At 42.6% G+C, this 23,886-nt stretch overlaps 2 protein-coding genes across 4 annotated transcripts; one reads left to right on the forward strand and one right to left on the reverse strand.

Annotated features, from left to right (window-relative positions):
• The first annotated feature begins 74 nt into the window (after positions 1 to 74).
• On the forward strand, positions 75 to 15,514 carry DNAJA1 (DnaJ heat shock protein family (Hsp40) member A1). Of its 3 annotated transcripts, NR_173399.1 has the most exons (9): positions 75 to 313; positions 402 to 579; positions 1,827 to 1,931; positions 2,044 to 2,271; positions 2,586 to 2,658; positions 3,588 to 3,702; positions 5,521 to 5,636; positions 6,153 to 6,253; positions 6,525 to 7,806. NR_173399.1 is itself a non-coding variant. In XM_046905405.1 (8 exons), the coding sequence occupies exons 1-8, from the start codon at positions 182 to 184 to the stop codon at positions 14,652 to 14,654; spliced, it is 1,026 nt and encodes a 341-aa protein (XP_046761361.1). In that variant the 5' UTR covers positions 75 to 181; the 3' UTR covers positions 14,655 to 15,514. The 3 variants fall into 3 exon arrangements, 2 of the variants coding, with proteins under 2 accessions (XP_046761361.1, NP_001012963.1); XM_046905405.1 differs by lacking the exons at positions 2,586 to 2,658; positions 6,525 to 7,806 and adding an exon at positions 14,604 to 15,514; NM_001012945.2 differs by lacking the exon at positions 2,586 to 2,658.
• SMU1 (DNA replication regulator and spliceosomal factor) lies at positions 12,113 to 23,825 on the reverse strand. Its single transcript, NM_001007979.2, has 12 exons — positions 23,790 to 23,825; positions 23,417 to 23,627; positions 22,928 to 23,080; positions 22,284 to 22,394; positions 21,439 to 21,567; positions 20,134 to 20,253; positions 19,638 to 19,754; positions 19,307 to 19,434; positions 16,643 to 16,769; positions 15,278 to 15,445; positions 14,845 to 14,997; positions 12,113 to 14,209 (listed from the first exon to the last, which is right to left on the reverse strand). The coding sequence occupies exons 1-12, from the start codon at positions 23,813 to 23,815 to the stop codon at positions 14,111 to 14,113; spliced, it is 1,542 nt and encodes a 513-aa protein (NP_001007980.1). The 5' UTR covers positions 23,816 to 23,825; the 3' UTR covers positions 12,113 to 14,110.
• Between the last annotated feature and the right edge of the window lie 61 nt (positions 23,826 to 23,886).

Consider the following 23,886-nt stretch of genomic DNA (forward strand, 5'->3'; position numbering starts at 1 on the left):
GGTGCTCCCCCTCGAACCCGATTTCCGGGGCGGGGCGGCGCCGTCTCAAAAGCGCCGGATACGGGACCGGCTCCGAACTTTCCAGAAAAGTCGGGAGCGGAGAGCGCCGGGGGGAGCTCCTGCAGACAGCAGGAGTGAGAGCCGGGTCCGTGCTGGGCTGCCCGCCGCCGCCACTACCACCATGGTGAAGGAGACCACGTACTACGACGTGCTGGGAGTGAGCCCCAACGCCTCGGCAGAGGAGCTGAAGAAGGCGTACCGCAAGCTGGCACTGAAGTACCACCCCGACAAGAACCACAATGAGGGCGAGAAGGTGGGCGAGGGGCGGCGGGCGGGCCGGCCGGGGGCGGCGGGCGGCGGAGCCGCGGGGTCTCTCTGAGGCGCGTGTGTCTCTCCTGCAGTTCAAGCAGATCTCCCAGGCGTATGAGGTGCTGTCCGACCCCAAGAAGAGGGACCTGTACGACAAGGGCGGCGAGCAGGCCATTAAGGAGGGCGGCTCGGGCGGCGGCTTCGGGTCCCCCATGGATATCTTCGACATGTTCTTCGGCGGCGGCGGGAGGATGCAGAGGGAGAGGCGAGGTAAGGAGCGGCTTCCCGACCCCCTCCCGGGCCCCGCAAGGCGGTTCTCCTGATAGGAAGGTGTTCCCGTGGGGACTGCTGCGGGTGGAGGGCTCTGAGTGGTGCCGAAGTGACAGCTGGGTCGCCCTCGGGGCCGTCCGGCGCTGCACGGGGAGGTTGGGTGGGCACCGTCCCTGGAGCTGCCCGGGAAACGCGGGGATGTAGCGCTGAGGGCCGTGTAGTGGGCTGGGTGGGAGCGGGTGATGGTGTGGCTTAGGGAGCTTTCCCAGCCTTCTGAATCTGTGGAAGTGGCCGAAGTGCCGTCCCTAGCCCATAACACCTGGAGTGAACAAGGGGAGAGTACTTGTGTCGTGCAGTGGCAGAGCAGTCTGTGAAGCCATGCTTTGTGTTGGCTTCCAACCAGGCTTTATGCTTGGAAAGCTTTGGCTGAGTGTGAGCCCAGCTTTCAATAGGCTGACTGGGAAACGGAGGAGTAACAAGCCTTAAAATAAGTGCTAAGTAAGATACCGTGATATCACAATGGAAATTGATCTTTGACTGTAAGTAGCAATATCTAAATAAGATAGCCACGTTACTTTGACTCTGTGAAACCTTCCCGTGATACTCAGTTGAACTGGATTGAGTGAAGCTGCGGTAAAGTGCTGCTTGAAAGTTAAAATCTAGAGATAGCGCAAGGAAAGGCTGATAATAAACTGCTTAAAAGCAGCATTGGCCACAGCAGTTCTCTTCCTAGGGGACAGAGGGAATTTAAAAGTCTGTATCAAAGTATTCTTAGTAAGCTGGAACTTGCTGTTCTTCCCTAAGCTGGTTTCCTTGTTACTGAATTGTAATTCCTGATTGTAGAAGTGTAGTTTCTCACAGTACTCAGTTTCGTTTTCAGAAGTCCCCTTGCTAGAGGGGAAAAAACCTAACTGGCTTTAGATTGTGTCTCCCACTTCCTTCTAGCAGAATTGCAGTTAAAACAGAAATTTTGAATCTCATACTTAAATGTAGCCTTTCACATTTTTGTTACATGTATTGTGTGTTGTCTCAGAGGTGAGTCAGATTTCTACTAATAGAAGTATTAATGCCTTTAGAATCTTTACCTAACTACAACTCAACTAGGGAACTGACTAATACAAGTAATCAGAGAACTATATTGAAACAAGATGTTAAAGCCTATAGAAGCTTATTTCATCGTGGTGTGGAAAATGTACTGTTACTTTGAGCCCGGACATGCAAACTTAATAAAATATTTCTTTTCACAGGCAAAAATGTGGTCCACCAGTTATCCGTAAGTTTGGAAGATATGTACAACGGTGCAACAAGAAAGCTTGCACTGCAGAAGAATGTGATTTGTGACAAATGTGAAGGTAACTGTGAAACGTAACTTAGAATTCTTTCTCTCCAGAGATGCAGAATTAACTTATGCGTTGCCAGAAGCAACAAGAAAGTGCAGTTACACATTTCCAATTCTCTTTTCAGGTCGTGGTGGTAAGAAGGGTGCAGTAGAATGCTGCCCGAACTGCAGAGGGACAGGCATGCAAATCAGAATTCACCAGATTGGGCCGGGTATGGTGCAGCAAATCCAGTCTGTGTGCATGGAGTGCCAGGGGCATGGAGAGCGCATCAGCCCCAAGGACCGCTGCAAGAGCTGCACTGGCAGGAAAATTGTTAGAGAGAAGAAAATACTAGAAGTGCACATTGACAAAGGTGAGGCATCTTGGTAAGATGCTGGGTTTCGTTATACTGACAGCCGTTGCAGTTTTAAAACATTAACAAATACATAGTGTCAACTTGGTGAGTGGCACTGTTGAAAACAAACAATGAAGTAGCCTGTTGCTGTCTTCAAAGTAGACCTGTTTTTTGGGAAGGTTTGTTCTATGTTAATTCTTTGTGCACGTAGCCGGGAACAAATGGAGAAACATGCAGTTTTGTAAGCAGTGGATTATTTTTATCTAGTGCTATTGTGTAAGTGCAAGTCATGATCAGGTAAACATATCACTTGTTGGTTCCGTTTTCTGTAGGCACAGAAAACGTCTTGGGAGACTCTGCAGACTCCGATCACTTCTACTGTGTTTCAGTGTGAAGGGGAACCAGGTCTGCTACAGTAATTGGGTGCAAAGATGGTGCTAAGCCTGTAATGCTTAGAACTGTTTGCAATGCAACCCCTACAGTGCTGCTCAGCATAGTTGATCTTTGCTTGGCAAATGTAACTCAATATGTGAACCCTCACAGTGGTGGGAGAATGCAGTGTGTTGAGTATGACAAATACTTTTCCCTTGGGGATTTCCAGAAGTTGGACAAATCTTGGGAGTAGTGCTGCTCGTAAGACAAACCATGCTAGCAAGCATATAACTTGTACAGATTTGCTACTGATTATTTTCTGAAACTGTTTTGCTTACATGTAAACCCAACATTACATAATGCCTGGGTTTGTTTTTTTAGCAGAGAAAGCATTAAATTTTTTTTATAAGGAGGCAGTTTAGAAAAGCTTTTCTTCTACTTTTCTTATAGTTGAAAAAACTGAGTTAGCATGAGGCAGTTAGAATTTACATACAGTGTCTTCCTGCGTAGGTGAAATGGGTTTCTTACTTGACAGGTACAATCCTAGGGAAAGCAATTCTTGCACTTTGTAGTTGCTGAAATCAAGTTTCATATGTCTCCGCCACGTATAGCTCTAAAACTTAGGCTGATTCTTTCCTTCTCAAAATGAGTTCTGTGTGCAGTGTTAGTTTTCTTGTTATACTCGTATTGATTCCCTTAAAGATTTTTATCTTGACAAGTAGCAGTTTCAAGCTTAAGTTATAACCTAATGGTTTTGAGCTGTATCCCAATTTGGCAGCATTAAGATCTGTTGGAATTGTGAAATTATTTGAAGGGGAGGGAGCAAAGCTTCAGGAGAAGTGGTTTCTGATATCTTGAATTTCAGGATTCAGTTACTTCCTGATACTGTCTTATGCCTCTAAAAATATTTCTTGTTGCTGCTTTTTGTTTTTAAAAAGCTGAAAAAGTTTTTTCTTCAATAGGAATGAAGGATGGTCAGAAAATAACATTCCATGGTGAAGGGGACCAAGAGCCAGGACTAGAACCAGGGGATATTATTATTGTCTTGGATCAAAAAGACCACTCTGTATTCACAAGGTAAAAATTTCATAAGTCCTTGTGTTAATTCTTGAGGTACTTGTTCACGTGCTTACATGGTTACAAACGACTTCTTTTTTCCTGGGAAGATGAGTAGATAGGATCATGTGACTAGAAGTCACCTGTGAGTACTGATGTGTGCAGAAATCCTATTTTCAGTTAAAACCATCTGTATTCTAGCAGCACCAGATATTTTTGTGTGAGCTTTGGCGATGGAATATCTGAGTATTTCCTTGTTCTTTGTAGGATAGTTCACTCTGTTACATTAGAAGATCATGGTTTAGTGTAGGCTGCTGTTTATTACCCACTTGACTTCAAGGCACAAAAAAGAAATTGCAGTATTTTCATTTTTTTTCTCCAGGAATCCTGTCTATAACAAACTTCGAGTGTAGCATACACCTTTCTGACCAAAAGCAGTTGCTCCCACTTTTCCCACTGAAGTGTACTGGCAGTGTAATTATTCCTTTATTTCTACATGAACACAAAGTGCCTAAGCATTGAGTATGTCTGATGTATTTTATTACCTGATACTACTGCTTTGGTGTTGCAGATGTCTTTGTTTCAAGTTACTGTTTATGGAATGAGCCTGTCCAGTATCTTTTAGACTTGAACAGTGGTGGTCATATTAAATAAATGTCTTGTCTTGCTCTTGTTGTTTCACTGCTTCTGTTTGGAGCATTAAGGAAGAAGCCAATGGATATAGGAGGACATTTATCTCTTAATACCCACAGTTGGCATTGTACTTGTGGATAGGAATGATGAGTAAAGGTTTGTAGGAAACCAGCAGCTGGTCTGCATGACTGTTCTCTGTGGTGCTGAACTCTGTGCCAAAAGGACACACTGCTCACAGGTTAAGAATCAGTTCTGTTCATGTTAGGTAAGATTAACCAGCTAATTTCCCTTCTAGTGAAACCAGGTGCTCAGCTGTGCTCAGTTATCCTAAAGGGACAGCTTGGACAAGCTGTTTGCATGGCTACTTGGATCTTGAATTCATACCTCTGCTTACTTATTTTTGTCCATCTTCCTTCCCAATGCCTTCATTGCTAGTGTCCTTAGGTAACCCTTGATATTAATGGTCATCTAGTGTTGTGCTGAGGTCATGCTGCTCCTGGGACAACTGGAGTGTTCCTCTTCTCCCCTCACAGTCTAAAATTAACTTTTCATGCAAGTCTCATTCCAGGGACCTTTAAAATAGGGTGAGTGAAATAACTAAGTTCTTTTAATAGGCTTGAAGATTTCTTAGCCTTTGGATGTGCAGTGCATGCAGACATTGCTTGCACTGCCTTACTGACTGAGGTCAGAATAGGCAAGTAAAACAATTACAGTGTCCATATACTTTGTAGTTTGTTCATGGTCTTTCACCAGAATCCAGAGAGGGCACAACCTGCTTACATTTCCCTAGTATCAGGTCTTCAGAAATTGAGTGTAAGAGAATGGTGTAGAGCTGGGTGATGCACCCAAGAACATTAATCTGCATAAAAAGGTGTTAACGATCCCAGGTGCAGTTCTTATGTGGGGAGAGAAAGTCTGTCTTAGAATAGAAGAATAGTACTGAATTAAAACTGAATACAGCTGAGCCTTCCTGCATCTGTTTCTTTTTAATGAATGTGTATTTTAAATAGTTAATAACAGCTCCCTGTATGGATACTGTTCCCTAATGCTTCCTTGAGCTGTTGATTTAATACTCAATACTACTTTAATTGTCCAGGCTTCTCTCTATTAAAATTATTTTCATTAGTAAGTTGACTAATGAAGGTGGGCTTGATCCTTTTATTGCTTCCCTTTTTCTATCACTGTTTTTGATGGGTTCTACTGTAGACGAGACGAAGACCTTCTTCTGTCTATGGATATACAACTGGTTGAAGCACTGTGTGGCTTTCAAAAGCCTATCACAACGCTGGATAATAGGACTATCATTATTACCTCCCATCCTGGTAAGTGCATGCTAAAAGTCTGCTAAAAGTCCAAGCATAGGTAAGCTGTAAACTTAAGGGAGCAGAAGCAGTCCCTCTTCTTGTTGTACAAGGGGTGTACATTAGTACCAGGCTTTTTCTTCCCAGTCTTTGCAGTATCAATCTTGAAACAAGAAGGGATTTTTGGATAGCAGCAGTAATTATCTCTTTATGTGATGTGGTAACACACCTTCCCTCATGGACACTTGAAGGCCACGGGTCTCTGAAAACTGCTTTTTCAGTACTGGAACTGATGGGGCATTTAGCATACTTGTAAGTGTGCTTCCTTGGGAAGCATAACAAGGTTAGAAGAATGTAATGTGGATGTCAGTCAACTTTCTTACTTGGAAGTTAGCAGGCATCAAGTCCCTGTCAGACTGCTGCTATTAGTGTAGTTGTCTCTAAGCAGTGTAGAAAGCTACATAAATATTGAAGGGAGTTGAAACTAGATCTGCTTCTGCTTCCTGCTTATGTTCCTTCTTTGCTGTTTGTTTTTAGGCCAGGTTGTCAAGCATGGGGCTATTAAGTGTGTTTTAAATGAAGGCATGCCAATTTATCGCAGACCATATGAGAAAGGACGTCTCATCATAGAGTTCAGGGTAAGTGTGTCAACTTAATCCTAGAGTGCACAGTGCAGCATCTGATCTCCATCAAAAAGCTTACTCTCTGGAGAGAAGCTGATGCTGGGGGCTGTGGCAGGAAGCTGTTTGTGCTAGAGGAGGTTCAACATCTCTGATGTCAGATATTTCTTAAGCACTGGGCTTAAATCATCTGTGATGATAAAGCTGGCTTTGGCAGATAATTTGACCTGTAATTTAATAGAAAAAGGTAAGTTCAAGTACACTCAATTCCATCTCTTGATGATTTCAGGTGAACTTCCCAGAGAGTGGCTTCCTTTCCTCAGATAAGCTGTTGTTACTTGAAAAACTACTACCTGCGAGACAGGAAATAGAAGAAACTGAGGAAATGGAGCAAGTGAACTTAGTGGACTTTGATCCATCTCAAAAAAGAAAACATATCTATAATGGGGAAGTCTATGAAGATGATGAACACCACCCTAGAGGAGGTGTTCAATGTCAGACATCATAGAAGGGCCATAAGTAACTTGTGATGCTTGTTTTGTATGCGTTAGTGGATGAGTGAAGGACTACAGGCAGTTCACCATCACTTTCTGCTATTCGTTGTTATAACCAGCCATAGTTGTTTTATCTAAAGGCATAAAGGAAAAAAAAATAAACTAATGAAACTGACTCTACAACTTGCGTAAAGCTCCAGGATGCATGCTCAAATTGAGCACAGTTCACCTCTGCCTGATGATACAAGACAACTCCCTCACTAGACTGCTAGTCTTTTCTTTCAAGCCTTGTAATTCCTGTGTGTGTGCAATTGCTGAGGCTTAGACTAAGCTGCTGTGGTGATCTTTTTGTGTATTCTAAGTCTTGTACTCCAAAGTATGCACAAGTGTGTATAAGTCACGATAAGATAAAGTTACTAAGTTGTGTACCAGTTAGGATAACATGTTAATGTTCGGGGTTTGCACTGGTGTTTGTCAAGTAGGGGCTGACTCTTAACACAGCCACATAATACATGAAGCTAACAAGGATGTGGTCAGTCTTCATAAACTCATTGAAGTCACATGATCTGAGTTCTCAAGTTTCTGCTCTTAAGGTCAAACTGAGTTTTTTGCCAGCTCTGTTATGACCTTGGACCTGAATGTGAAGCTTCATTCCTGTCATTGCTGACTGCTTTTTTGCTGATGTTCTGCAGCACACTGTGTGTTTAGAGACAGTGGTTGTTCGGCTACTGCAGGAGCTTCCTTTGCTACCATGCATGAGTGAAAAACTCCAGGCCTTATCAGCACATGTGCTGTTTGGGGATAGCCTGCCAGCATGCGAAGCTTTACTTTGCTCTTAATTACTGAAATTAGATACCCTACAGTGGTATGTCATGGAGAGCACTACTCGCCCTACTGCTGGGCATCTGTGAGCCTGCAGGAGAAAGAAATTTATTGTCAGCAAGTGTCCCAACTGACGCATCTAGGATGTTCTGAATTTAATGTATTGTGTGCATTATTTTAAGCTGACTCTTGAAAATTCTGTATGAATGTTCTAATTATGTAGATGAAGCATTTCCAATATAATTGCAAAATTGTTCATTGCCTCTTTTCTTAGAGCAGCTGTTGGTTTAAAGATATCACACCCCTCATTTTAGGCAGCTATTCAAAGAAAAATCCTAGTAAAAAAACTTCTTTCATAAAATATGCTGAGAAGACAGGTCCACATGTTACATCCCCACCATGGTCTTCTCCTACCATCTGGTTCAGGACACAGCTTACACTTTTCATACCACACTGAAGAAGAAACATAGTGAGCTGTTCTTCCTTCACAAAAGGGCTGTTAGGGGGCTGGTGTGTTTGTTGTATTACTGGAAGCAGCTCCTGAAGAAAACCTCTTCTGCTACAGGTTTCATTGTATAACAGAGAGCTGGTGCCACAGTTCTCACACCTCAATTACACTTCCCTTTCTGGTACCTACAGAGTGGAGGTCCTCTCTCTCTTTTGTCTACATCTTTTTCTTTCTCTGTCTCAGCGGAAATCACGTTCTTCTTTGACTTCTTCTCAAATGAGCTCAGTAGTCAGCTATACATGTTATCAGTAGGGGCCTTTGCTCCATCAGGGGGAGAACAGAGCCTAACCCTCCTGCTGCAGAGCTGTCTCTGGCCTAAACTGCTATGATGTACCACCCAGTGTCAGTTCAGCAACCACTCTTGTTTAGCTTCTTCCCTTGTGTCAGTCACCACCAAAACAGCTGAGGACTGTCACATGCAGTGCAGCATCTTGAGGATTACATTGGGCTGTTTTGCTTCACATGGCTGTGAAGTGTATCAAAATATTGCACAAGTTTTTATTCTCGGGGAAGTGTAGATCTCCATCAGCAGTACTGATGCAGTGGAGGTAACGTTACTGATCCTGACTGACTTTCAACACTGTGGTGGGCAATTCCTGCTCTGTGATGACACCACTGCTAGTACAGAGAATGGGGCCAGGTGTAGCTTCTGAGGGGATGCTTCCATGAACCTTGGCAGAGCAGCCTAGGAAAAGGTCCTGCTGCTACTGCAGGAGGGGCAGCAGAAATACCACTGATTAAAATACTCCATTTTGAAACCAGGTTGAGACTAGCAGAGGCCACATTCTCCCCCACAAACACTTCTCAGTTCTCACTGATAGGGTTATGAGGAAGAATGGAACACCCCCACTGCCATGTACTTCAAACAACCATCATGAAAGCAGACATCTGTTCCTGGCTGTCTGCCTCAAGGGAATGAAAGCTAGGAAATAATAGCAGGGTGAGCCCATTGCCCCCTTTGCCATCAAAGAGCATGTTTTACTGCTTAGAGAACACAGACTACATGAACGCACTTGGTGTGTCCCTCACTGAACACTTGGGCTATCTAGTTGGACTCCCTGCTGCTACAGGAATTTTTCTGCGCTGAATTCTCAGCAGATCAAACTCAGGAAGGCTGTAGCCTGCTTGTGTAGAGCTCTGAGAGCCTTACTCAGATCTGGTACCAGCACAGAGATGAGACTACCTATAGTGATCTGCGACTGCAGGGCAATCACCAACCTCTGCACCCCTGATAGGAGGGCCATCATACAGGCCTCAAGGACATGCGTTGTCCTCCTGGAGCACTGCTCATGATTATGGGACAGTAAGCAGTCGCAACACCAGACTACAAAGCCATGAGCCCAGGGTGGTACAGAGGAGATGCAGCAGTCCTCAACTCATTTCACTGATCAGTGTGGTAGGAGATGAAACATAAGGCCATTTTGATGGTAGAAAACATACAGTAGGAAGAAAATGAAGGTTCTGCGGAGGCGAATAAATACAGTAGGTGCAAGGCTGCACTGAAAAACACTGCCAAATGAAAGCAAGCACCAGCAAGAAGGACCCAACCCTTAGAGTTTCAAGCATGATACATGAGGCTTCTTCCAAGAATCACAGTTCTCCAGTGATACTCTGAGCACAATACACTTATAGCAAGCAGCAAAACACTGTCCCACAAACACGAAACAGGACAATTTTTTTTCTGACTACTTACCATTTATGTAGGATAGACAACTGAGAAAACTGACAACAGAGCAGTACAGAATAGCTGCTTCCATGACTACCTGCATCGTGATCCTGCATCTGATCAACTGAGTTGACATTTACAATCATCTTGGCAGTGTTTCAGAATTTAAGAACACCAAATTCACAGTCAAAAGTTTATGGTCCATTACAGTGATTCTTACCACTCTGCATCAGGCAGGTGGAGGACTGACTTTTAGTTTTTTCCCCAGGAATCTGGCACGCATCCACTCTGTACAGAGTTTTCCTGTTAAACTGAGAATTGCCCCTGTAGCATTTTTTAGCAATGTGCAATCATTCTTGTTCCTGCCCTGTTTAACTTCAGGGCCGCAACTGTCCTCTCTTCCCCATGCTTTGTCCACCTGCTGTCCAGCAGCAGTGTAGGAAATTTGCTCAGCTCACAGGTACACCACATGATCCCAGTGTGCCCAAAGAGAAGCAAGGAACTTGCTCTGTATGTTTTCCATTGGCAGTTTCCCCTGGGAAGGCAATTTGCTACTTGTATTTGTGACTGGCTGGCACTCAAGTATTAGTAAGGCACAGTGAGGGAAGCAAAGTTACATATAAGCTCCACTTTTCCAAAACTAAAAAGAAATGCCAGTTCCATATTTTCTTAAGAGATAGGTATTATAATTCCCAAATCGGGGGTAGCACTGCAAAACGTAACAGTATCAGGAGGTTCCTGAGATGGACGCTGAAAAGTCTCACATACCAAATGCCATCCTCCACTTCAGTCTTTTTACTAGCAATGCCTGCTTCAGGAATGCCCTGGTCCTGGAGACCAGGGGTGATTATGTGTAGCAAAGGCAGGTGGACCCTCAGCGGAAGAGGATAAAGCTGCAAATATTTTAGTAAACTTAATTATGGAAGTATGTAAGTCTTATGTATACGTACATCCCTGTGCCCTGATGAGATGCATCCACAACTGAAGGAGTTGGCAGGTGTGATTGCAAGGTCATACAGTCACGTTTGATTGTGGCACCTGGGAGGAGTCCCCAAAGACTGGAAGAAAGCAGCCCTGTCTTCAAGCAGGGCAAGAAAGAGGACCCACGACACAACTAACCAGCCAGACTCACCTTGATTCCTGAGGTGATCACAGAATCGCAGAACCATGAATTTGAGTTGGAAGGGAACTGAAAGCCCATCCTGCTCCAATCCCCCCGCCACAGGCTGGTTGCCAACCTGTAGATCGTGCTGCCCAGTATGGAGGCACCCATAGCTTCTGTGGGCAGCCTGTTCCAGGCAAATTACTTTGCTCTCTTCACTTCGGCCACATCCATCTCCTTGCATTTGGCTCCACAGGGAGCTGAAGCATGCCAGCATACTACGCCTTTTCTACTTGTGTAACACAGCATATAGCCATTCTTGTGGTTCACCTGAGCCTAGACTTTTCCCCCTGGACATCCAATCTGAGTTCTCTTGCCCTGTCTTTCATAGCTGCCATGATTCAGGTCACAGGGTTTATTTACAGCTATCCAGTTAATAGTTCCATCAACAGGAACCGGAGCTGAAGTAACTACGCTTAAAAAGGACTCCTTAAATCCATACAGACAGTAGGCAAAAAGGAAAACACAGTACCTCATCACTGATTTTTACCATCACCTTTCCTTTAAGTCTCTGCAAAGTGGTTATTTTGTCCTCTCTTCTCTCAGGCTGAACACAGGTGTTACCAAGCTGCCCAGAATCACAGTCAGGCCACCTCACCCAAGTTCATTGCTCAGAATCCTCTGCAACATGTGGAACTAGATTCGGGGAGGCCAGCAGCCACCTATGAACATTATTTAGTCCCTCTGGAAAGAGGAGAATTTAGGTGTTGTGTAAATCATTCACAAAGGATATTTTTCTTCTGAGATTTTTTCTACAGAAGCGACCAACTCCTCAGTTCTCAGCTGGGTTAACCTTGCTAAGAAGTCAGGGAGGGACTGATTTTGCTGTGCAGCAGTCAAGCTGGCAGCGGCACCGATGCAGGACCGTACCTGGTAGGTCAGTGGAGATTTGTGTGTCACTTGGACAAACCCAGTAACATTAGGAAGAGGTTGCATCCACATTTGCAGAACTCTGAAGGAACCCAAGTTTGCTTATCCTTTGCTGAGACACAGGAGCCATATATTCTGTAAGCGCATGTGGACAGGTAGCTTCCTCCACCCAAGCAAGGCTGAAATTCTTTATCTCCACTTCAGGAAGATTCAGCCACAATGATCTGCCAGATCTGAACTGACCTATGAAACTTAATTTCATAGTACTCCCAATACCAGAAACACTGCACTCACACATCACAGAACCAGCCCGTTCCAAGTAAAATAATTCGAGAACAAAAGTAAGGCCCATGGGTGAAGAAGTGAAGAATGCTTTCTTTAATGCTAATAAAAGCATTCAAGGTTGTCTTGTTGAAATCTTATATTCAGATAAAAAACACATAACACCTGGCTAATTCTCCAGAGATAAAATCTCTTCCAAGATTACATTAAAAAACAATTAGGAGTATTTTCAAGATTACTGTTACACTTTCATGCCCCGTGTCAGTAATTGTACATATTACAGCCACAGCCAAGGAGGTAAAAGTCATGCCATGGTCCTTTCACAAGCATTAGTACATATCATTTCCTGCTTCATCTGGGCAGTTGAGGCAATAAACTGTAATACTTCTAAATAAAAACGTAAGAAAGGCCAGATTTCCTCTGAAAAAGTACTTAAAATCTTTAAACACTCAGGATGTGCACAGACAGTTCTATTTGATACAATGACTTTTCTTTCAAAGAACAGTGTAAGATATCATTCAGTCGTTTGAGGATTAGCAGTTCCATGTAATGTGAAAGGGAAGTCAGAAACAAGTCAGATAAAAATATTGCCAGACGTTTCCAATGCACCATTGTATTTTCAGGCAGAAAAAAATAATCACCTTTTGCTACCTAAAAAATAACTTTATTGCTATACCTATAAGGGAGTAAAAAACAGTTTAGGAAATAAAACATTACAGCTAACATAGAACTAAAATCTAGATTTGCAGTGAACAAGCAGTGCTGTATGAGAAGTTATGCTAACATTACTTTGCATTTCTTTATACCAATCACACACATGGGTCAGTGATGACGGGTTAGTCCCTGGCTGATAGTCAATACTTGCACTAGGGTCATGCCCATCAGATGAGGAAGATGGTGAGGTTAACTTGGAACTCGCTTATTAAGTCACAAAAACTTATTACTGTTTGAAAGAAAGCATTCTACAAGAGATAAAAACAGGAAGTGCTGCAGATTCAGATCTACATGCATTTGTCCAATCATTACATACAAAACATTTATTTTAGCTGCATCCTAGAAAAGCTATTGTCAGATTTTAGAAGGTTCTGGTGAACATTCGTAATGGTTTGCACTAGCCAGCATCTCAAACAAACATCTGTTCCAAATGGAAGAGCCTGAGATTATTCTACCTTAGTGTGGGACCTAAGCATCGCTGTTATCATTAACTAGGCCCACTTGAGTATGCCATGCCCTTTTAAAAAAGGAAGACAAGTTGATATTCAAGGTATTAATATATGTGCGACACCACTGCACCAGGGACTTGGTCTGTGTAAAGCAGGCCTGTTTTAGAATGCTGATCCTGAGGCCTATTTTAGTTAAAACTGGTCTGAAGACAGTATACACCCAGATAATTCCTTCTAGCCTGAAAGCAAATGAAAACAAATGACAAATATCAAGTAGAAACCAAAATACATTTCACTGCCACATCAGGCAGTTTTATAAAGGAACAACCTATGAAATTGGGAAGAAAAAAGTGTTTTATTCTGAGGAAGCTATATGACTACGCATAATGAAAATGAAACACAGCAAAACATATTGGACTAGAAAAGCTTCTGTCATCAAGCAGAGGACAGAGTATTCTATCTACATCCCAGGAAAACTGCTTTCATTTCAGCAGTAGAAAGTAGGAAGCCTTCTTATCCCCATATCATTTAAAGCCTTCTTATCCCCATATCATTGACTGAAAAAAAAAAGTACTGTCCTGTATTCTGGTAACCTGTTGTATGTTTAATTTCTAGCTCATTCACTTTTATGAAGAGCTTATGAGTACACACTTCAGGAGATTGAGCAATCATTCGCACAGAAGTTGCTTTGGCTAATCTGTTAAAAATAGGAGTATTTGAAATCAACTGATGCTGTACCTAGCATAAATCTAGCTAACTTCTGACCAAGAAATAGAAATGTTATTGTCTGTAAAACTGAACTTAAAATTGAGCAACTATCATGCTCTGTTCATTTAGACCTTGCAAAAGTACAAATGTCAACACCCTGCAAACAACAGGCACACTTCACAGGTTGTTGTGAAATCAAGTTAGGGCTTCCAGAGCTTGAGGAGGCCATCTTCACTGTAAGTGGCAATCAGGTTCTGGTGAGGGTGATGAGCAATGCCGATGACATCTTTCTCGTGAACCTAGAAAATAAGCAGAAAAGAAGCTTCAAGAGCCTTCCTTTAGCATTAACTCAAGCCAGATATTTTCACACTAGAAAGTAGAGGAAAACTGGACTGAGGGTCAGAATAGTTTGTGCAGACAATAAAAGCAAAAAAATAGAACCTCGCCAATGTTACGTTCCAGCTTTTGTGACACGGCAGTTACATTTTTGTTGGGACAATGACAGTTTTATCGCCTACCCACTGAAATCCACTACACTGAAATGTTCCCCATTAAATGCTGACATTCAAGTTGGCACCTCTGTTTGGTGTAATCCAAGAAAAATTTAAGCCTGACAGCTTTAAGTCTAGCAGCTTGGACAGATTCTCTGCTAGCTAGAGCCCAGGTTAACATTTGCTCTCATTCATTTAACAGGTTCAACCAATTAATTCTCGTCCCAAGAGGAAACATTTTCAGAACTACTAAGACCAAAAATGTTCCAAAAACAAAGCCTCAGCACATTCCGCAGTCAAGCATTCTGGAATGCAGTTGCTACCAGTTGTGTCTGCTAGAAGGGAAAGACTAATTGGTACAAAACCCCTTACAAACCTTATAGGTAACAAGCATTTAGATCATCACCAAGCATTTAGATCAGAGGCTCAAACTACAAACTTACTGTCAGTGTCCTCTCCAGCTTGCCAGTCACTGTGCTAAAGCAATAGAGCACAAAATCTTCACCGACACAGTAGATCCATTCACCACGAGGAGAAAGCGCACAGCAGACAAAGTCACCACCTTCTCTCTTACCAGAGCTAAAACTTCTTACAATCTGTAAAGACACCCCCCCAAAAAACATTTCACAAGATTAGACGGGGGGCACACAATTACTATCTTCAAGGCAAAAACATTCAGACAGTACTAGGTCTGTTTAGAAAACATCTCTCTCCATATCAGAAATCATTTTCTACAAGTCTAGATGTTCTGCGAACTGCATCCAGAGCACTTTGCCATGACAGTCAATTGAAGAAATCAGGTTCAAACCCTGCCTAGGTTTCTGGCATTCTTAAAATGACTGAAAGACTCGAAAGGATACCAGTAAGATCACATACCTGACCCTGCATGTTCATAATGACGACTGTATTTGATCTGTTGCAAACAACAAAGTGTTCTGGGTTTTTAGGCAGCAGAATGACACTGTTGACAGTAATGTCTGTTCCTGCTGTGCTGCCAAGAGATTTGAAGGTGTTTGAGCACTCTGTCGTCTTCACATTCCAAACCTAGCATGAAAAAAAACCAAAATTAATTACCTTTAAAGAACAGTAAACAAAAATTGTTTTTTGGAGCTGACTCAAGGTACAAGATTCAGATTTTTTAATGCTACTGAAGGGAACGATGAGTAGATGCATATCGTAAAGTAATACAAATTACTAGATTTATTTTGAAGTGTGGGCACCAGGAACAGTTTCACTATGACTGACCTGAAACTGAATTTCTACTGCCCACATTCAGCCTGGATCCCTTTCGTTAAGGAGTGCTCCTAAGCAAGTCCACACTTGTTTTCTGGTTTTAGCTAGCACCTGTAAATATACGTGTGGCTTCCACACACGCATCCTCCCTACACAAGACAGACATGAAGATGGTGAAAAAGTAAAGCCTCTCTGATACCACAGTAAGTGATGTCCCATCTTAGGGTTGCTTCACATACTATAGCAGGCTTTTCCTGCAATTTAGAAACAGGAAGTGGAACTGCTTATTTAACATTTAAAATGAAATTTAACTAACCAGCTGTGGAATACGTATATAGCTTACATGCTAATATAACCAGAATGGAAGACAGTGTCTTCTTATGCTATTCCCATTATTGGGGCAGTCTGGCAAATAGTACAAGTTTGAAGTTAATGCTCCATTGAATGCAAACAAGATCCATCACACTCTCCTTCCCCCCATCCCCACTATACACTGTCTCTGTCTCCTTTACCCCCACAACTGCACTGCATCAAGGTTCTATACAGCACAGCTGCTTCTATATATATATATTTTTTTTCAGTCAGTAGGACAGTGTATGCAACAGTGCTTTGTTACTTATAACTATTACAGCTGTTCCACTCTTAGCTGTGACTGAAAGCCAAACCTATCATTTCTGCCATCAGTGTTATCAACACGAGGCTATCCAGCTCATATAGCAAAGGACTCCTAAGCATCAAGAAATAAACAGGTGTCCAACACAGTGAGCAAGAAAATGCCACTGCCACAGACAGAGATATCCCCATGTGTTAGGAAGAGAAGCACTGCACTGAATTCTGCTTCCAGAAGAAGCAGAAACCAGCACCTAACCATGCACTTATGTCCTCCTTTCACAAATACATGGAAGGGGATGCAGCAGACTCTGAGGAGACCGCAAACCACTACCAGTTCTCATTAACAGCAGCCTACAGCAAAGGTGTGTTACTAAAGAAGGGCGAGCAGTGTCTTACCTTCACTGTGCCATCAGAGGATGCGCTGATAATATAGTGACCATCCTGGGTAAAAGTAGCTTCATTGACAAAGGAGGAATGGCCACGGAATTCTTTTAAAGTTTTGCCAGATTTTAAACCATGAATCCTGTTGCAAAACAGAAGTCATATAAGAGTGAGCAACTGAAGTAGTCTGAACCACCACTGTATTTTAAATCTGAGCTACATTTGACAGGTAGCAATAAGAAGTGCCAAAAATCTCCAAACCGTATTTCTTTACCGCAAATCCCTTTCAAAGATGCTGTGTGCTCCGCTAAAGAGCTTTGAGAAAAGCCATTGCTTTTCAACTTCAAGGATGTGTACATAATATATTTTAGAAGACAAGGCTACAGAAGAGAAATTATGAAGCTGCCAAACAAAAACTTTAAAAGGTTAAGCACTGTCTTCCCTTCACTGTGCCACCAAAGGAGGCACTGGTAATTCAAGTTTGGATTGACCTCTGAGGGCCTCTTGTTGTTCAGCAGACTTCTCGCAGTAAAGCTGACTGTTAAGTGATACCAGCTTGCTGAGGGCCTTGAGCAAGGCCTCTTCCAGTTGAGTTAAGACAGTCTCCACGAATGGAAATTTTCCCTGCACACCTCCACGAGGGCTGTGTGACACTCACAAAGAAAATAAAAAAGCGCCAACTGAAACCTTTCTGTGAAAAGTAACTCTTCATATAAGCATTTTTCAATTGAAATCTGTGCCCATAATTTTTTTTTGCTGTGCAACTTCATCATTTGTCTGCTTATGCTATGGTTCATCTGTACTGTGACTTACATAGACTAGTAGCTCCCATTAAGATATTCTGTAATGCCTGCTCACTGTGCAGTTGCTTCCAGATCTCTGGCAGTGCACTCATTTTCATCTACAACAGTACCATTACTGTTTGTAGCACAAGCAAGAGGCTAAGGCTACTAAAGATTATGTAATCCTATTCAATTAAAAATAATCATATGAAATTATTAGGCACTGGATCAACCAGATTCATGTTACAAGTTACATACCCTGTAACTCAGTTTCGAAAGGCACAGGTAAGAAAGTTGGGACCCTTGGCAAGCTGGACAGATGGAGTGCGAAAAACTCAATGATGTTGAGAACTGATAAATGCAAAGTGCAGAACAACCTCATACTTCAGAATCAAACAAGAACTGGTGGCACATGTCCTCAGAAGAGGACCTGGAATTCCTTGTGAAGAAGTAACTGAAAGCCAGCAGAATGCTTTGGCAGTGGGAAATCCAACCACACACAAGGATGCATGATGCAAGCCACAGCCTAAAGATCATGGCTCCCTTCTACATGAAAAAAGTGAGGCCATCCCTGGAGTATGATGTCCAGTTTGGGGCCCCTGCTACAAAAAAGAGATGGACACATTGGAGAATCCAGTGCCCAAAGGGCTGGACCAAGTGATTTCTGAGGAGGAGCCGCATATGTCAGAGAATCACAGGATAACTTAGGCTGGGAGGAACCTGACATAACATATACTCCAATGCTCTCCTCCGTGCAACAACAGCTTCCAAGTCCAGTCAGATCACTCACATCCAATTTTGGTTTGAAAGTCTTCAAGGGTTGAAATCCCTCAACTTTATCCAACTCTCTCCACAGCCCAAGTATTATATTCAAGGGAGAAAAAAAAAAAAAAAGAGTGTTTCCTTATAAATTGTCAGAATTTCCTTTTCTGGAACTTGTTCCTCCTAAGAGCCATGTACTTCTGAGAGAAGTCTGGTGCTGTCTTACTCATGACAAGTTCTAGATGAACAAAAAAGGCACCTCTTTCAGCTTTCTGCTTGGCAGGTCAATCAGACTCAGTTATCAGCCCGTCTTTGTATGTTATATGCATTTGAAGAGATGTTCAGATCAAAAATGAGCACCTTGAAGCTCTCCAAGTGCATCAACCTGGCTAACATAGAGCACCAGATCTCTGGTATTTCCTGTCAGAATGCTGGGAATAATAGGTGCCCAGAAAACATGTTCTGTGTCCTTCTTCTTGTTCCCTCTCTGAGAGGTCTCTTGATCCAAGAGTAACAGGAGGATGGATCTAGGGGCCTGAAGTTGGGAAAGTTCTACTGCACTCAGCAACTATCAGGAGAAGCAGAGAAGATGCAGTAAAAATCTTAAAAATGCACTCAGAGAATTTATAACAGAATAAAAAGAAGAGCCCATTGTTCCGCTGCATAAAAAACAAAACAAACAAAAAAAACCCATACTGGATGGAATCAACTGCTGTCACATCACCTACTGAAGGCAGTGAGTGTTTGCAATTAAGTTGTTTAAGGCCATTTCAAGAAATGTTACTATCCTATTAGACTTGGATCCTTCTTACCCTCTCTAAGCTTGTTACAGAAAATGTTACTTTTGAAGGTTGACACATCTGTCTTTTAAGTTAGGAATCTCGTGGGGAAAAAAAGATATTTAAAGTTGATCTAAGCAGCAACAGAGATGAGGAGGTACTGTGTCCCTGAAGCTGGAATAAGGCTGTTAAGTTAAGCACAGTGAAAGACCAGACTTTCAAACTGTCCCTCTCCAACCCCCACAGGTCAGCTCTCCTATTAGTATTAAAACTCTATGAAATACAGATCAAAGTTTAACCAATTCATGTGAGCACTATTTTCTCTTGCATTATAACTCTGTGTTTTCTCATTTTACCTGATTGTCTGATCAAAAGAAGCGCTAAGAATTTGGCTGCTGTCCTTAGAAAAACTGAGGCACGTAACACCTTTACTGTGGGCTCGTTCAAACCTCCGCAGGCACTGACCACTCTGGATTTTCCACACCTGCAAAGGAAAGAGCAAATGAAATAAGAGGGGTTACTTTGCACTGAGATCAGCGAAGCCAGTACATCAGAGCTAATATGTATCTGCTCCTGGGTCATGCTCATCTGCCTCTGTTTTCATGCATAACTGCAACATTATTTCACGACGGCAAATGAATTCTTCTGGTCACCACCCTGGGAAGGTACTTCAGGAAGGATTCCTACCTTGATCTTTCCATCCTGTGCTCCAGTTGCTAGCATTTCTGTGTCTCTGCTGAAGCACATGCACAACACTGCATCATCCATCATCATAAAATTATCTTGTGCCTGGTATTTCAGATCCTGAATGAAAGCAGAAGATCCACCAATCAACAGCAAATTAAGCAAAATATACTTTTACACTAACAACCATTAGCACTTTATAAAGTGCTAACAGCTTCAACTTCAGCTACATTTTATAGCTTATCATCAAATCTCACGCTCTCATAAAGACCAGAAACTGCTGTTGTCACCACTTCAGAGGCAACAACAAATACCTGGAAAGGGAAAAAATACTGTCATCACAGAAGGCAGTTAGTGACAAGGGAGAACTAAATCAACGTCAGGATTCCAGGCCAATACAAAAAGCACCAAGCTGACATCCTTCACAGCCTCATGGAAATGAACACAAGCGTGTAGGCTCCATGCTCCAGCCAATGAGCTGTCCACAGAACAAACATACCTTCCGAATCTTCCCAGTAGTGAAGTTCCATACTTCAATGAAACCATCCACTGAGCCAGTGACCAGATACTGACCATCAGGTGAAAACCGAGCACACTCCACGTGGGACTTCTGCCCAAACTGTTTTATAGAAGAACATGAATTAAGCCTAATAAGCAACCTAAATAAAAATAAGCAATTAAACAAAACCACAACATCTTTTTGGTCATAAATTCCAATGTTTCCTAGAGATATGTAGTCACATATCTAATATTAAGGTACAAGGTTTTTTTGTATATATACATTCACCTGATATTGTCTGCTAAGCTTAAGCCAAGCAGTTCATGCTAACAGAAGCAGTAATTTTGCTTAGCTTTTCTTCAGTGAACTGTGAATGTTAACAAATACCTTCCCAGTACCCAGTACATAACAACAGATTCCAGAAATCTTGATGTAGTGCAAGTTACCTCACTTGGAATCATTGTTTCTCTAGAGAAATTTCACAGAACATTTGATTTTTTTTTTTTGGTTTGTTTGTTTTCCAGTAGAAAAAGAAACATAAGTGATGATGACAAATAGCTATAAGAAAGTGTAATAAAATGTTTTCGCTAGTCAATACATAAAACCAAGATGGAAAACAAAACAAATTCTAATAAAGCATTACCAAACTGCCACTGAACACAAGAAATAAATTTCACAAAAATCACACTTCTGAAAAACTGTATCTTCTGTTCATTGTGAAAACAAGTACAGCTACTTCACTGAGCTGAAATTTCTTACTGCACAGTACTGTTAGGTGAACTTCAAAAACCTTCACATAAGAAAACTGCCTGTTCCACACTGTGGGTACTGCAGGACCATGGTGTCATTACAGCAATTTCCCTTCTCTTTTGGAATCTACATGGCTAAATTCTTAAAAAGTAGATACTCATTATATTAGGTGATGAGTCCACAACCAAATTCAGTGGTTCTCAGAAATGCTGTGCATACATATTAGCTTAAAACGGTAGTATTTCTATCCAGAAACAAGGAAGAGGACTAAGAAAATCAATTCCTAAAGATTCTGTACAGTGAAGTCAAAGAAATATTAAATGCTTCAACCACATTCACAAGTACTGTGAGCACCTTATCTTGTTAAGGCCAGGCTCTTAAGGAAAGCCTTTGTTTCTTTGATGAGACAAGGCACAGAGGACAAGGAGAGAGGGAAAGAGGAAGAAACTACTTGCAGTAAAGAACAGACAAATTTGGAGAATCTGTAGCTCCTAACATAAAGCATAGGAAGGAACAAGCAGTGGTAACAGATACACAAAGTAAGCAGAAAATCACCTTTATATGTCTGCTTAGCTGTGTGGGGAACTTTTCTTCTTCTACATCTTTCACAGCTGCTTTGCCTCTGAACAAGTCAATTGTCATCCCAGGAGGAAGCAGGCCCTGATGCTGTTGCCACTTCAGTGCCTTTTCAGGAGTTGAAAACAGTACTTTCAGTTGATCAGTTAATAAATACCTTCCTTGTCGAAGCTTTTTTTTTTTTTAAACAGTAAGTTCAATTCAAGATTTAGATTATGCTTCCTAAATTATGACCCCAATGAGAAAGAAATAGCATGAATGACCTGATGTCCACCCTTTTCATTCTCCCTTCAGTATGCAAGACACAGTACGTACAGAGTGTGATGAGTCTGATCTTGTATTAGCGTAGACTACCTGACCTGCTGTTCGTCTGCCTAAAACAGCTTATATTAAATTCAAAAGTCAGGCCATGTTAAATACAGTAAGATACTTTTTAAGCTTGTAAGTATAACAAGTTAAGAGATCGGACACAAAACAACAAAATACATGAAAAATTGTTTATATAAACAACTGTAATTTGAGAATCAGAAAGGATCCTAAGTACAACTACAAAAATAGTGTGCTGCAATGCTCATTTTGAAAATAATCTCTATACATTGAATATTTACTCTACGTGGAGAAATCTAGTAGGTAGATTTAGAAGGCTAACATCCGCTGCAACTACTAAATCCTTGGAGAAAAGGCCATTTTTAACAATACTACATGTAAACATGCAACACTTCAGCTCTGTTTCCATGGAGTTGAAAGATGAACTATATCATATTTAATTTTATGAGATAAAGATCTACAGAAACTGACGTAGTGATTATTTTTTTTCCAATTACCTGCCCCAGCAATGCCATAAGACGAGATGGAGGCACCACGCTGACCTCTCCAGCTAAAGCTTGTGCAATAGCAGCTCTCCGCTTTTCTTTGCTGCTTCCATCAGGATATGCCTAAAGGGAAGTTATCATTATGAAGTGATTCCTCCAAATCTTTCATACAAAATTTCATTGCTCCAAACCGAATACATTTTCATTTTATAGCAGGCACTTGAAAAGAGCCCTTGCCTTTGTTTCCAGCCCTTCAAACACTTAAGGTGTGCTTTCACTAAGAACGTCAGATTTACACCATCAGAGACCATTTCTTCCTACTACTATTATTACTATGCAACATCAGTTTCATTTGCAAAACATTTTCTCTTGCATCTGTAAGATAAGGGAGGTATCAAATGATGAACACAGCATCATCCTGTGGCAGGACAGAGGAACAAATCCTGAACTCACACCAGCAAAATATTTCACTGCTCTGCTGCCCTGTGATCAAGAATTCCACATCAGTTCTAAACGCTTCACAAAACATCTGAAATTGTTTTTGTGCCCAGAATGTAAACAAAAATATGCTGTAAGCCTCTAACAATTTGGACCAATGCTAGGAGTCAAGTAAGACAGCCTAGCATTGCAGTGTACCTGGGAAGAGCATAACCTACCTCACGAGGATCAAAGTAAGATCTGGCCAGAAGGTTTTCAAGGTGGATGTACCGCTCTGGCTGAGTCTGCTTCAGCATGATCATGGGATCTGTCTGCCTGAGGAGGGACCTGGCAGCACCCAGCTCCCGGAGCTCAATTAGCTCCAGCACAACCTGCAACGAGGGATTAGCATCTGCATCAGCAAAGATGAAGCATGAGGGAGGGTAGAGCTTGGGGTTAGTAAAATGTCCTTCACCAGAGGTTGGTGAGCATGGAACAGGCTCCCCAGGGCAGCAGGCACAGCCACAAGCTGCTGGAACTAAAGGAGCATCCTCACAATGCTCAGATGCAGTTTAGTCTTTGGCTGGTTCTGTGTGGAGCCAGAGGTTGGACTCAGCAGTGCCTGTGAGTCCCATTCAGCTCAGAAGAGCCTATAAAAGGCTCTAGAAGAGAGCACGTGTAAAGTAGAAAAGGCCTAGAGAAGGTCGCACGCTGCTCGTGCTGCCCACCTGCTCGTAGAGGTCGATAAGGGTCTTGTCGGGCAGCTTCAGCGACTGTATGGCCTGCAGCACCGTGTCCCAGTGCCCGCTGTTGATGTCGGCCACGAAGCTCTCAATGCTGTCCACGGTGTTGAGGGAGACGGTCGTCTCTTCCTGGAGCGTGGCGAGGGCCCGGTGCAGGCTGTTCTCCTTCAGGTACTGCATGATCAGCCGGATCACACTGCGGAGTACAGCCTGGCTCACAGCACGGCCACGCCCCGCCCTGCCCCGCTCCCCAGCCGCAGCAGTGAGGGGATCCCAGCGGCCACCTCCCACCCTGACACCGCTCCGAAGCACGCTCCAACCCCTCCGCCCTGGCCCCGCGCCGCCACCACACACTCACTCGGAGGACTCGATCTCGATCGACATCTTGAAACGCGACGGAAGTCCGCACCGCTTCCGGCCTCGAGACAGCTCACTTCCTGTAGGCGCCTCGCGGC

This window comes from Gallus gallus, chromosome Z (assembly GCF_016699485.2).
Source record: "Gallus gallus isolate bGalGal1 chromosome Z, bGalGal1.mat.broiler.GRCg7b, whole genome shotgun sequence".
NCBI classification, from domain to species: Eukaryota; Metazoa; Chordata; class Aves; order Galliformes; family Phasianidae; genus Gallus; species Gallus gallus.